Below are 11,817 nucleotides of genomic sequence, written 5' to 3'. Positions count from 1 at the left end.
TTCGAATTTGTTGTAATCGAACAAAGTTATAATGAATTCCACAGCAGCGACTTTTGAACCAAACATCCACGACTTGAAGCTAGAAGATGAAATAAAAATTTGATCCTTGTCGTATTCTGAAGTGTGATTATTTTTCCTTTAAGGTAGACGCATATGTTCATAGTTTATGTTGTAAGCTGAATATCTGAGATACCATTTTATCAGTCATTGCCTTCCATAAACACACATTCGACATTTGCCTGTCGCATATTGACGGGTTTAAGCTTCTTTTGCTTCTGGCAGGTCCACTATTAAGTTCAGGCACATGCAGTGAAGTCTTCCAGTTTGAAGTCTCACCATCTTCCATCAATCCAAGCAGCATTATTCCAGCAACATCGGTAGTCAACTCTACTGATAAGCTTCCTCTGGGCAAAATTAAGAATAGAAGGATTATGTACAGTCGGCCAATTCCCCTGAACGGATCCGCTCTTAATACAACAGAGAGCAACAACACCGTTCATGGTAGTAAAAACACTATACCTTCCTCCTCCTCCATGGTTGTCTCAGTTTTGGCTGACCCGAGAGAGGCTGGCGACGGAGATAGCGATGGGGTGATAAGGCCAAAATCGATATCAAGAATCTTTGTGGTGGTTCTTTTGGACAGTGTCAAGTATGTTACTTATTCCTGCATGCTCCCGCTGAAAAACCATGGTCCTCACCTTGTAAATTGACTTTGGACTGCAGGAAGTATCCATACGTTATACAGAAATTTTGACCTTGTATCTGAATTTGGCTGCTCTGTTACATGGTTGGGGTTGCATTGATTTGGTTCATCCCCTGAAGAAGCCTAGGGAAAAAAAAAAAACTGACCTGCTGTCAGCGCAATTTCCTTGGGTTATCTCAACTTGGGAAATAATATCTGCCTAGAGATTTCTGGCCTTTTTATTGAATAATAGCATGCTATATATGCTTCTTTTATATATTGAGCCTCTTGGAATTTTGATTTCCTTCCTGTTAAAACTTGCTACTTTACGAGGAAACGTAGGCGTCTTATCTTAAAAGTAAACAAAATAATTCAAATAAGCTAGAGATTGTTTGAACAAGTTTTAGGGCTTGTTTGGATTGAGGGGAATGAGAGTGAAGGGAAGTTAGGGGAACCATTCACCTCCATTCATCTTGTTTGGGAACACTTAGGAGATAAAGTTAATTCACCCTAGTTTCCCTTGGTTCACCCCCTAATAGTATAAAATTTGTTACCCTCCAAATTGGGGTGTAACCAAGGGGAAGGGAACTCCCTTCCCTTTCCTTCTCTTAGGCTATGTTTGGTTTGAGAGAAAGGGAGAGAAAAGAAAAGGAAAGAGAAAGTAAAAAGAAAGGAAAAGAAAAGGAAAAGAAACTAATATTCTTTTTATTGTTTGGTTAGAAAGAATATTGTAAGGAAAGTTAGAACAAAATTCATAAGAAAGTCATTTCTCTTGTTTGGTTACCTTTCTGAGTAAAAAGAGGAAGAAAATTATTAGAACATAATTTTAATTCATACTTTTTGGAATTAGATTTAGATTTTAAATAATTTACAAAAAATATTTAAATTAAATTGTGATTCTATCATATTTTCAAAAAAATTTACAAGTTACCGAACACGTTTGCACAATCTTAACTCAAGAAAATTTAGTCAAATTTACGATGACCCTAATTTGCGTATAATCTTTTACATGGTTTTAGACTTGCAAGTTTTTCATAACCTCAGGTGAAGAAAGATGATTCTGAATAAGCTTTAGACAATTATGCATCTCAAGCATAATTATTCAAAATTAGTATCATTCATATATTGGGAAATAATAGGTTAATAAACATGTATTTTAAAAAAATTGGCAATTTCATAATACAAAAAAATGAGTGGTCATCAACATCGAATTTGTAAATATTAACAAGTAGAAGCACAACCACAATTCCACTAATTAAATAACAACATTTCTCACACATAATATTTGTAAAAAGAAAGGTCAAGGAAAAAACCAAAACAAATATAAAGTAAATGTCATGGTATTCCCAATATAAAGTATAATCCATTTCTAGTCACAAAGTCTATTACAATCAATTTCATATAGAAGATCTTAACCAACAAAGTCTATTACAATCAATGCCATGAACAAAATACATCGAACGAACAGTTGATATATACCAATTCCAATCGTGTGCTTGACATGGAAACTCAAAACTGGCCCGTTCGTAGCTTCGCACCTGCACAACACTAAGATAATCAATCATTAGTACACAATCTTATGCCCAAAGTGAATATCATAAACTAAGATCTCGGCACTAAGTAAAGAATAATCACAGTTGACAGTGGGTTAACCTTTCCAGGATTCTCATCGCTAGGAAGTAAGAGATAACGGAGGTTATTTGACAATGTACTAGTGGGGATTTACGCAAGAAATTTTCCATATATCTAAAACTTCTGAGTGTTTTCTCAGTGGTGATTTGTAGGATTCCAACTAACACACTTTGCATCCTTGACGGTATAATTTGTTAAACTTCGTGTTTTGGTTGGTTAGGGATCATCCACGCAAAAGCAACCATCCTTCCTTCGCCAACGGAGATAGGTGACCGCTGACGTGCTATCGTTCCTAGGGACACGTGAGCTAAGGGAAAACGTCACCTAGTGATCGGGCACAAACAAGATGCTACCCTACTAAGCCTGCCATTTGATAACAGGGCCAGAGCACTGATGGAAACAGAAAGCATTGCCCTTAAGTGGGATTATGGAATGATTAGGAATCTCTTTTCCTCTTTAATCATGAGTAATGGCAACCGAATGCATATGCACTTGTTTTTGTTAAGGATTACAGTAGGACCATCCATACAGGTCAGGTCCAGGTTGGGGAATAACATCCTTATGGACATTTATTATATGCATACTTATAGGTTTAAAAAGATACTAAATGAGGACGCAAACACTTGCTGCAAATGCAATGATGGGAAAGTTTGACAACACCGACAAAAGAGAATGTGACAGATTATGGTGTCAATGTTTGTTGTATGTGTGGAGCACAAATGTCTTTTATGTACATATTCCTGTATATGTGTTTCAGAGGATTGGTTAACATAAATCAATTTTATGTACAATGCATAAAACATAGTGACATATTCAGTTTGTGCATAAAACATAGTGAGATTTTCAGTTTGTGTACATTGTGTGTGTGGAGGTCCTGTTGCATGTTGTATCAATTCGTGCATGTTTTCAGAAAGATGAATCATGGTACCATTTTCAACAATATAACAGTAACATGTTTCCAGTACATATAAGCAGAGATCAAGTGTTGGCTGATGGCAAACTTGTACAGTAATTACAACATTTGAATAAATGTTTTCAAATGAATACTATCTTTCACTGACAATAAAGAGAATTTAGCTAAGTCAACTTGATTGAAAGCTCCTCAAATGAATACTATCTTTCATTTAGCTAAGTCAAATGAATACTATCTTTCATTTGAATAAAGAGAATTTAGCTAAGTCAAATGACAATAAAGAGAATTTAGCTAAGTCAAATGAATACTATCTTTCATTTGAATAATTTCTGACATATATTTTCAAACATTTTAATCTAACAACTGTATCAAAATATTTTTTTTAAAGGATTAGACCTTGAAGGATATAAATATTTTTTGGTCTGATCTTTTGTTGTTTTTTTTCCCTAAGTCAACTTTCATCCCTGAACTACAAGCAATTACTGGCTCTGATAATATGTCCCACAGTTGCAACCCCCAAAGACCGAAGAACATCACAATGAAACATTTGCATTTTCATAGTTTTAAGCAGAAAATGGAACAGTTTTTTTCTTCTGGTCACCTTATCTTTTACGGATGCATTTCTTGCAAAACTAATTGCAAGAAACTAAGAGGCTTGCAATTATTCAACACTCATAAAAGATCAAAGAGCATCATGAGTAAACATTCGCTTTTTTCTGGCCATTTCAAATTAGGATCGAAGAAGAGCATGAGTAAACATTTGCAAACTCATTGCTTTTCCCAGAAATGAACAAAATCTAGCATTTTTCCTTCTTCTCATTGTCCAGCCCTTTACCGATTCATTTATCATAAAATTAGTTGCAATGGAGATGATAGTATCAAAAACCTAGTTCAATTCATCCTTCAACAGTATACAGATCCAATGCAAACACTAAAAACAAGCTAATTAGAAGATAATCACAGTGCTTTTTCGCAGTGCTTACATACCAGAAAACTCGAATCTGCACCAAATTAGAGATCAACAACCGCTGATCTCAGAAGAGGGTAATGGTGACCAGTCAGGACCCAATTTGCCCTGGATTGGGGCATTGACTGGGCTTAGATCTTGCAGCTGAGGTCGAATTTGGGGGAAATGAGAGAGAAACCCTAGAATTGGAGAGCTGAGGTCGAACTAGGGAATTTTCAAGAGAGAGAGGTGAGAGATCGGGGAAAATTGGAGGCGTGAGCGATCGATTCCGTCTCTCTCCCTCGTTTTCACCTGGGCAGCGAAGAGAAAAGAGAAAAGAAAAAATACGTATGGGTTTTTCTGCGGTGAAAATGATTTTCTTTTTCTTTTTTGTTTTCTTTCAAACCAAACAGTAGAAACTTACTTTTTCTTCTATTTTACTTTCCTTTCTCCCCCTTTCTATCAAACCAAACAGAGCCTTAGTTTCCCTTAACTTCCCTTCACCCACTACAAATCCAAACAGGCCCTTAAAGTGTTAATCGTACGAAGCTCGAGAGGAAATCATCAATAAAAATAGCACATCACAGTATTAGGAATCCCGGCCGGAAAGTTGCCGAGACGTGGACGTTTCCGAAACAGGAAAGTTTCGAATTAGGGAATCGGAGCACGCATAAAATTAGTATTAATCGAACACATAGTTACCTAAAGAGATGGAAAATACTATTCCATATTTGACATCTAATTAGTATCGATTAAGCGTGGTTATTTTAAAAAGGAAACCCTAAATAGGAAAGGATTTGCTGATAAAGTTCCCAAATCTATCGACAGCAAATTAGATTCCTTGACCGACTAGGATTCCTCTCGGCTCTACCCTATATAAAGCCTAGCGCTTCCATTCAAAAAAAATAAAAAAAAATCCCACGATTTGTTATTATTAACAGAAGAAGCTGAAAGATCTAATTTTTGCGTGGGCTTTGAGAATCATCAAGCTTCAGTCTCCAGGTACGTACCAGGTTTATTTACACGATCTCCTCCAATTAATTTCTCTTCATCAAATCATAAGTTATTATTATTGAAGCAATTTCAAGCAGCCTGGCTCAACTTAGAGAAATAATACAAATATAATAATAACAAATCATACAATAATAATAACAGTAATTGCAAAGGGACCCTTTCAATATCCAAAGAAATAAGAAGTTTGTTTCAATCTTAGTCTTCGATCCTTCTTCATAAATTTATGGTTAATTTGATGAACCGGTGTTGACTATAAGCAGATTGGGTACAGAATTTAGAGGATCTCAGATCCTAACCGTTTTCTGTTTTTTTTTAAGTTGATTTTTGTTGTTCTTTGAACAAACGATCAAATCGTGAGTGTATGCTATTAATAATTGAAATCTAATCTACTTATTTCTGTACAGTTTGAAAAAAAATGAGCTCTGAAATTGCGTTGAAGGACAATGCGAGATTGCGAAGGGCTGCATTCAGAAAGAGAGAAAGAACTCTTAAGAAGAACGCACGAGAACTGTCTGCTTTATGCGGCACCCCCACGCTGCTGATATTGTTCGGGCCCGAGGAAGAAATCATTACATGGCCTGAAAAACTGGGCGAAACCAAAGATATAATCAAGAAATACCAGGAACTTAGTCGACATGCGAGTAACAAGCATAACTTCACGTTATCCGACTACCTTCAGCGACGAAAGATGAAGGATCACGAAAGAACAACTACAAGGGTCGATGATATTACCTCGTCTGAAGAAGCGAAGGAGGCGATAAGATCAATTGATTCCACATTGAAGGAAGTCGAAAAGAGGATGGATTTCTTATCTCTCGATAAAAATTTGGAAAATGTCGCGATTGAAGAAGAGGAAATAGAGCCAAATTTTGAATTTGGTTCGGTACTAACTCATAATAGTGATGAGGATGGAGATGATACTATGGAGGAGTTTGCTTCAACTTCGACCGGAGAGAATAGGAAACAAGTTACTTCAACTTCTGCGGAAGAAAATATGAAGAAAATTACTTCAAGAGAAGAGAAAGGGATGGAAATTACTTCGACTTCGACGAAAGAGAGAATGCAGACTGTTAGACTGTTTGGAAAGGAAATAACAGTGAATAGCAAAATTTGAACTTTTTTCTTTCTTTTTTCCCTTTTTTTTTGCATTGACAAGGAGGGCCAAAAATTTTGTAACCAAGTAGATGTATCATTCATAAAGTCAAATTATTTTTTCTGCTAAATTTTGGTGCTTGTTATGTACACATGTAAGTTTAGAAGGTAATATACTGAGCTAGCTTTAAGGTTTATTTATAGAGTAGTTGCAAGTAGACTACATACTGTTGGGGATTTCAGTCTCCCCGCATATACTGCGATCTGCGCAACTCGGAAACTAACCCACAATCAATAAGATATAAAATAACCACAATCAAGAAGAAAGAACACCGAGATTTACGTGGTTCGGTCGACCAACTTCGACCTACGTTCACATACAACAATACGAGAAATTCACTATGTATCAGGGAGAACTACAAGAGAAACCACTCAATTCTCGTCTCTTAATCTCTTAACCTCACATACTTAATCAACTCACATATTATCTCCAAAGCCCTCTCCTTATAATCTTATGAACAGACAAAGACTGCAAAACCCTCTCGCAATGATGTAATCTTTTGCACGGATAAAAACCACGAAACACTCGCCTCTCGCATAATATTCCTGAATCAGGCTATGCCCTCTGCTAACCCTAGATTACAAGAATATTGGCTCTCTCCTCTGCTTAGTTTTTCCTCCAACAATAGAAGCGTATATATATAGGGAAACCAAAACCCTATCTCTAGCCTAACTTCCTAATTAGAATAGGATTCAAACTAACTCAATCTCCTAATTATGATAGATTTCTAACCCTATCTAATTCTCATGAAGTTATACGAAGAATTAAAGACACAATCCCAACAATCTTCACATTAGATTTGATTCCCAAACTCCCTTGAAGATATATCATCGCTGTCTTGAAACTTTGCCTCTCCCGCTAAGAGTCTTCTATTTCTTTCGCACTTCAAATCGAAGTACCTGCACTCTAACTGGATGCCCCTACGAACCTCACTTTCATCTGTCTCGCTGTGGCGCCTCTACCTCTCTTGTACGCACTAAGAGATCTTCGGCACCTCTGACATTAGAAGCAAATCAACAATGCTTCTCCTCCCAAACTGAACTTGACAGTAGCCTTCCCCAACTTGTTGTCCTCGTTCTCCACCTGCATCGCTCTTCTCGAATCATATCGGTGCACCTCTCCTACTCCACACTACGAGTCGGATGCCTCTATCTCCCTCATCACTTGGTTTGAACCGAAAATGAGCGCTCATCGTATTCAAGTCCAATGCCACTATCTCCACCAGCATGTGTGTCACTCAATCGTGTCCACTTGTAAGCTCCACCTAATTTGGCACTGTCCTCCTCGAGTCTACACACCAACCAACTATTGCTTCTGCGATAACTTTGAATAATTATATGCTGACAACGCTACTGCTAGAATCATGTCTGATTCTCTACATCAGTCTCATCGGTCGCATACTCATTTACCCTATCTGCCATAAGATTTATCTTGTCGTTGAATAGCGAAATATCAAACTTCAGACTCGAAGAAGTCGTCATCATCTAACCACAATCAAAATTCAAATCAGTCACCATATAGATTGAATTTGATAAAACCGACGTCAAATAGGAACTCAACATGTTAAAAAATCCTAGGAACGACTCTTGGATCAAAATTCCAATCAGTCACATTAGTTGTTAGTAGAGGCTCCGCAGTAAATTTATACTTCCATTCAGATATTAGAGTTTTGTATCTTATTTTGTAAATGACTATGAGCCTTAGTTACATTTCAGTTGATTCATGTCGAGATATTCTACATCATTTCAGTGATCAGATGGATTACGGTTTTATTCATTTGAGACATGGTTCCTTTTATGAGATTTGTCTTTATACATCATGTCTATTGTATTTACTTTCCTATTTTCGCCTGTTTGTACCTACACTTCTTTTGATTCCACTAGAGGATATATTACTGTGATTGGTAAAACATGTTATTGCACAGTGTGGGGGTATGACAGGTTTGACATCTCTGGGTTCACCTTGGACTGCAACCATGTGTGAAAACATGGGCGTCACAGAGAACTGCAAGAGGAACCACTCAACTCTCGTCTCTCAATCTCTCAACCTCACATACATAATCAACTCTCATATTATCTCTAAAACCCTCTCCTTACAATCTTTTGAGCGGACAAAGACGACGAAACCCTCTCCCAATGATGTAATCTTTTGCATAGATAAAGACTATGAGACCCTAACCTAATGGCGTAATCTTTTGCACAGATAAAAACTACGAAACCCTTGCACAATATTCCTGAATCAGGCTATACCCTCTGCTAACCCTAGATTACAAGAGTATTGGCTCTCTTTCCTCTGCTTGTTTTTTTCTCCAACAATAGAAGAATATATATAGGGAAACCAAAACCATATCTCTAGCCTAACTTACTAATTAGAATAGGATTCAAATTCTTAATCATGATGAAACTCAATCTCCTAATCATGATAAATCTCTAACCTTATCTAATTCTCATGAAGTTATACAAAGAATCAAAGACACAATACCAACATGTCCATGAGCTATACACCTCATGAATAGATGGAGTTTGTTCTTGAGAATTGCAATGACAAATTATGAACTCCTATAGATTCCGTATTTGCTTTATGTTACAAGAGTAACATCACTTTGGTAAATGAAAAAAAAGTAATAGATGGGTTTAATTTGGGAGACTGAGTCTTTGGAACTATATGAGTCGCGCAACTGTGTTTGATTAGTGGCGACATTGTGTTTGAAGGGTTTGGTGGCATCATAAACTGGCTGATCCCATGTTTAACACAAAGACTCAGTGAAGGTATTTCCCAATAAGGTGATATAATATAATGAAAAATCTGGTTTGGGTCGAGGTATAACACACGATTTTTAGTTATTTTTGGACATTTCAACCTATTAGCAATTAATTTCGTGGAGGCCAAAATTTGCTCTTCATGAGCAATTACCGCTAAAGTTGGCTATTTTTAGCAATTTCGACCCATGGCCGAATAATTTAATGAAAGGCAAAATACATAATTCCATGATATATAACCCACTATTTTTAGCCGCTTTTAGTTATTTCGACCGTTGTCAAAAAATTACCGGTGGCCAAAATATACGACTTCGTGAGCTATAACCCACGATTTTTTGCTATTTTTAATCATTTCGACCCGTTGTTAAATAATTCCACATGGCTAAAATTCACGATTTTAAGAGCTATAACCCATAATTTTCGGCATTCTTTAGTCATTTTGACTAGTTGGCAGTTAATTTTGTGGAGGTCGAATTTCACGATTTCGCGAGCTATTTCAAGCAATTTTTAGTCATTTCGACCCACAAGCAAATATTTTTGAGGTGTGTAAAACTCAAGAATCAGTGAGCAATAACCCAAGATTTTTTGGGTTGACAGTTAGTTTAAATTAGTGAGCAATAACCCAAGATTTTTAGGGTTGACAGTTAATTTAAATTAGTGAGCAATTGGGGGTTGATGGTTAATTTTGTTGAGGCCAAAATTCATGATTTTATGACCTATTATTTGGACTTTTTGACCCGTTGTCAAATAATCTAATGCAAGGAAAAATACATGTTTTCGTGAGCTATAACCAATAACCTTTTGCCATTTTTATTCGTTTCTACCTATAATCAAATAATTTTACAGTTGCTAAAATACACGATTTTGTGAGTTATAACCCACGATATTTGGCCATTTTCAGTCATTTTGACTTGTTGGAAATTAATTTCATGATGGCCAAAGTTAACAATTTTATGAGCTATCGCCCCTAATTTTTTGGCTTTTTTCGTTGTTCCAACCCGTTGTCAAATAATTTCATGTAGGCCAAAATTCATGATTTTGTAAACTGTAACTTACTTTTTTATGCCATTTTTATTATATTTCAACCCAGGGTTAGATAATTTCACCAAGGATAGAAATATTTCATGAGCTAAAACTGATGGTATTTGGGCATTTCTAGTCATTTCAGCCGGTTGTCAAATAATTTTGCGAAGGCCAAATTAAGTAATTCATGATTTAATGAGCGATAACTCACTTGGCCATTTATCAAGTAATTTATGATTTTATGACTTATAACTCATTAGTTTTTGACTATTTCTACCTGTTTCATTCATTTTGTGGAGGTTGAAATTTAGTATTTTATGAGCTACAATCCATGATTTTTTGCCATTCGAAATCATTTCATCCAATTAGCAAATAATTTAGAGGAGACCAAAATTTATGACTTTACGAACTATAACTCACGATTTTTGGCCATTTTTAATCATTTTGACCCACTGGCAAATAACTTTTAAGTGGCCAAATTTCACGATTCCATGAGCAGTAACCCATGATTTTTATCCATTTTTATTACTTTGACCCATTGGCAAATCATTTTCAAAAGTGAAAAATCACGATTCTGTAAGCTACAACCCACCATTTTTGGCCATTTTGGCCATTTCAACCCATTAGCAAGTAATTTTGAGAGGGCTAAAATTCTTGATTTCTTGAGCTATAATTAGGCCATTTTAGTTGTTTCAATAAATTGGTAAATAATTTCATGGTAACCAAAATGTATGATTTTGTGAGCTATAACTCACGATTGTTTGCTATATTTTGTCTTTTAAAATAATTTTTCAGGGGCCAAAATTTACTATTTCGTGGGCTATATAACCCATGATTTTTGGCTATTTGTAGCCATTTTGACCTGTTGGTAAATATTGAGATGGTCACAATTCACAATTTCATGAGTTAAAACCTACGATTTTTATGCCATTTTTGGTAAAAGCTTATGTCAACTTAAGTGGATAGGAATAAGTCATCCACCAACTTTTTTAACCGTTGATATTGCATTGGGATCCGTGATAGATATGAAGAATCTTTTAAGATTTGTGCATCTTTTGATGGCACAAATCTTATCCGTGATAGATATGAAGAATCTTTTAAGATTTGTGCATCTTTTGATGGCACAAATCTTGAGACAAGATAAGTGGATAAAAAGTTTGGTGGACAAGGCCTCCTATCCACTTAAGTGGATAGAAGTTTTACTCGCTATTTTTTATTATTTTGACCCATTAGCAAATAATTTTGCGAAAGCCAAAATTCACGATATTGTTAGCTTTGTCCTATGATTATCGACCATTTCTGGTTGTTTTGACCCGTTGCCAAGTAATTTTTCAGTGACTGAAATTCGCTACTTCGTAAGCTATAATCCACCATTTTTTGTCATTGTTAGCTGTTTTCACCGGTTGACAAATAATTTCGTGGTGGCTAGAATTTACTATTTTATGGGCTATAACTCATGATTTTTAGTCATTTTTAGTCATTTTGACACATGGGTAAATAATTTTACGTGGGCTAAAATTCATAATTTCTGAGATATAATACATGAGTTTTTGGCTATTTTTGGACATTTCAACCCATTAGCAATTAATTTCGTGGAGGCCAAAATTTGTTATTCATGAGCGATTGCCACCAAAGTTGGCTATTTTTAGCCATTTTGACTCATGGTCGAATAATTTAATGAAAGACATGATTTTA

At 35.8% G+C, this 11,817-nt stretch overlaps 2 protein-coding genes and 1 long non-coding RNA gene across 4 annotated transcripts; 2 read left to right on the top strand and 1 right to left on the bottom strand.

Annotated features, from left to right (window-relative positions):
* Positions 1-282: 282 nt before the first annotated feature.
* LOC109828401 (bZIP transcription factor 39-like) lies at positions 283-710 on the top strand (the record flags this gene model as incomplete). The annotated part of the gene is made up of 1 exon (XM_020395408.1): positions 283-710. A coding segment is annotated over one exon (428 nt), but the record flags the coding sequence as incomplete, so codon positions are not given.
* Positions 711-2,002: 1,292 nt separating this feature from the next.
* LOC109828402 lies at positions 2,003-4,401 on the bottom strand. 2 transcript variants are annotated; one of them, XR_002243674.1, is made up of 2 exons: positions 4,215-4,401; positions 2,003-2,230 (listed from the first exon to the last, which is right to left on the bottom strand). It is a non-coding gene; the product is annotated as an uncharacterized LOC109828402 (long non-coding RNA). The 2 variants fall into 2 exon arrangements; XR_002243673.1 differs by having other exon boundaries at positions 2,003-2,220.
* A 689-nt stretch (positions 4,402-5,090) lies between these two features.
* Positions 5,091-6,416, top strand: LOC109828400 (agamous-like MADS-box protein AGL81). Its single transcript, XM_020395407.1, has 2 exons — positions 5,091-5,175; positions 5,592-6,416. The coding sequence occupies exon 2, from the start codon at positions 5,603-5,605 to the stop codon at positions 6,299-6,301; it is 699 nt and encodes a 232-aa protein (XP_020250996.1). The 5' UTR covers positions 5,091-5,175; positions 5,592-5,602; the 3' UTR covers positions 6,302-6,416.
* The last annotated feature ends 5,401 nt before the right edge of the window (positions 6,417-11,817 follow it).

The sequence above is a fragment of the Asparagus officinalis genome, unplaced genomic scaffold, assembly GCF_001876935.1.
Source record: "Asparagus officinalis unplaced genomic scaffold, Aspof.V1 AsparagusV1_Un1302, whole genome shotgun sequence".
NCBI classification, from domain to species: Eukaryota; Viridiplantae; Streptophyta; class Magnoliopsida; order Asparagales; family Asparagaceae; genus Asparagus; species Asparagus officinalis.
The sequence above is the reverse complement of the archived record's forward strand: the minus strand, read 5'-3'. Positions and strand labels throughout refer to the sequence as shown.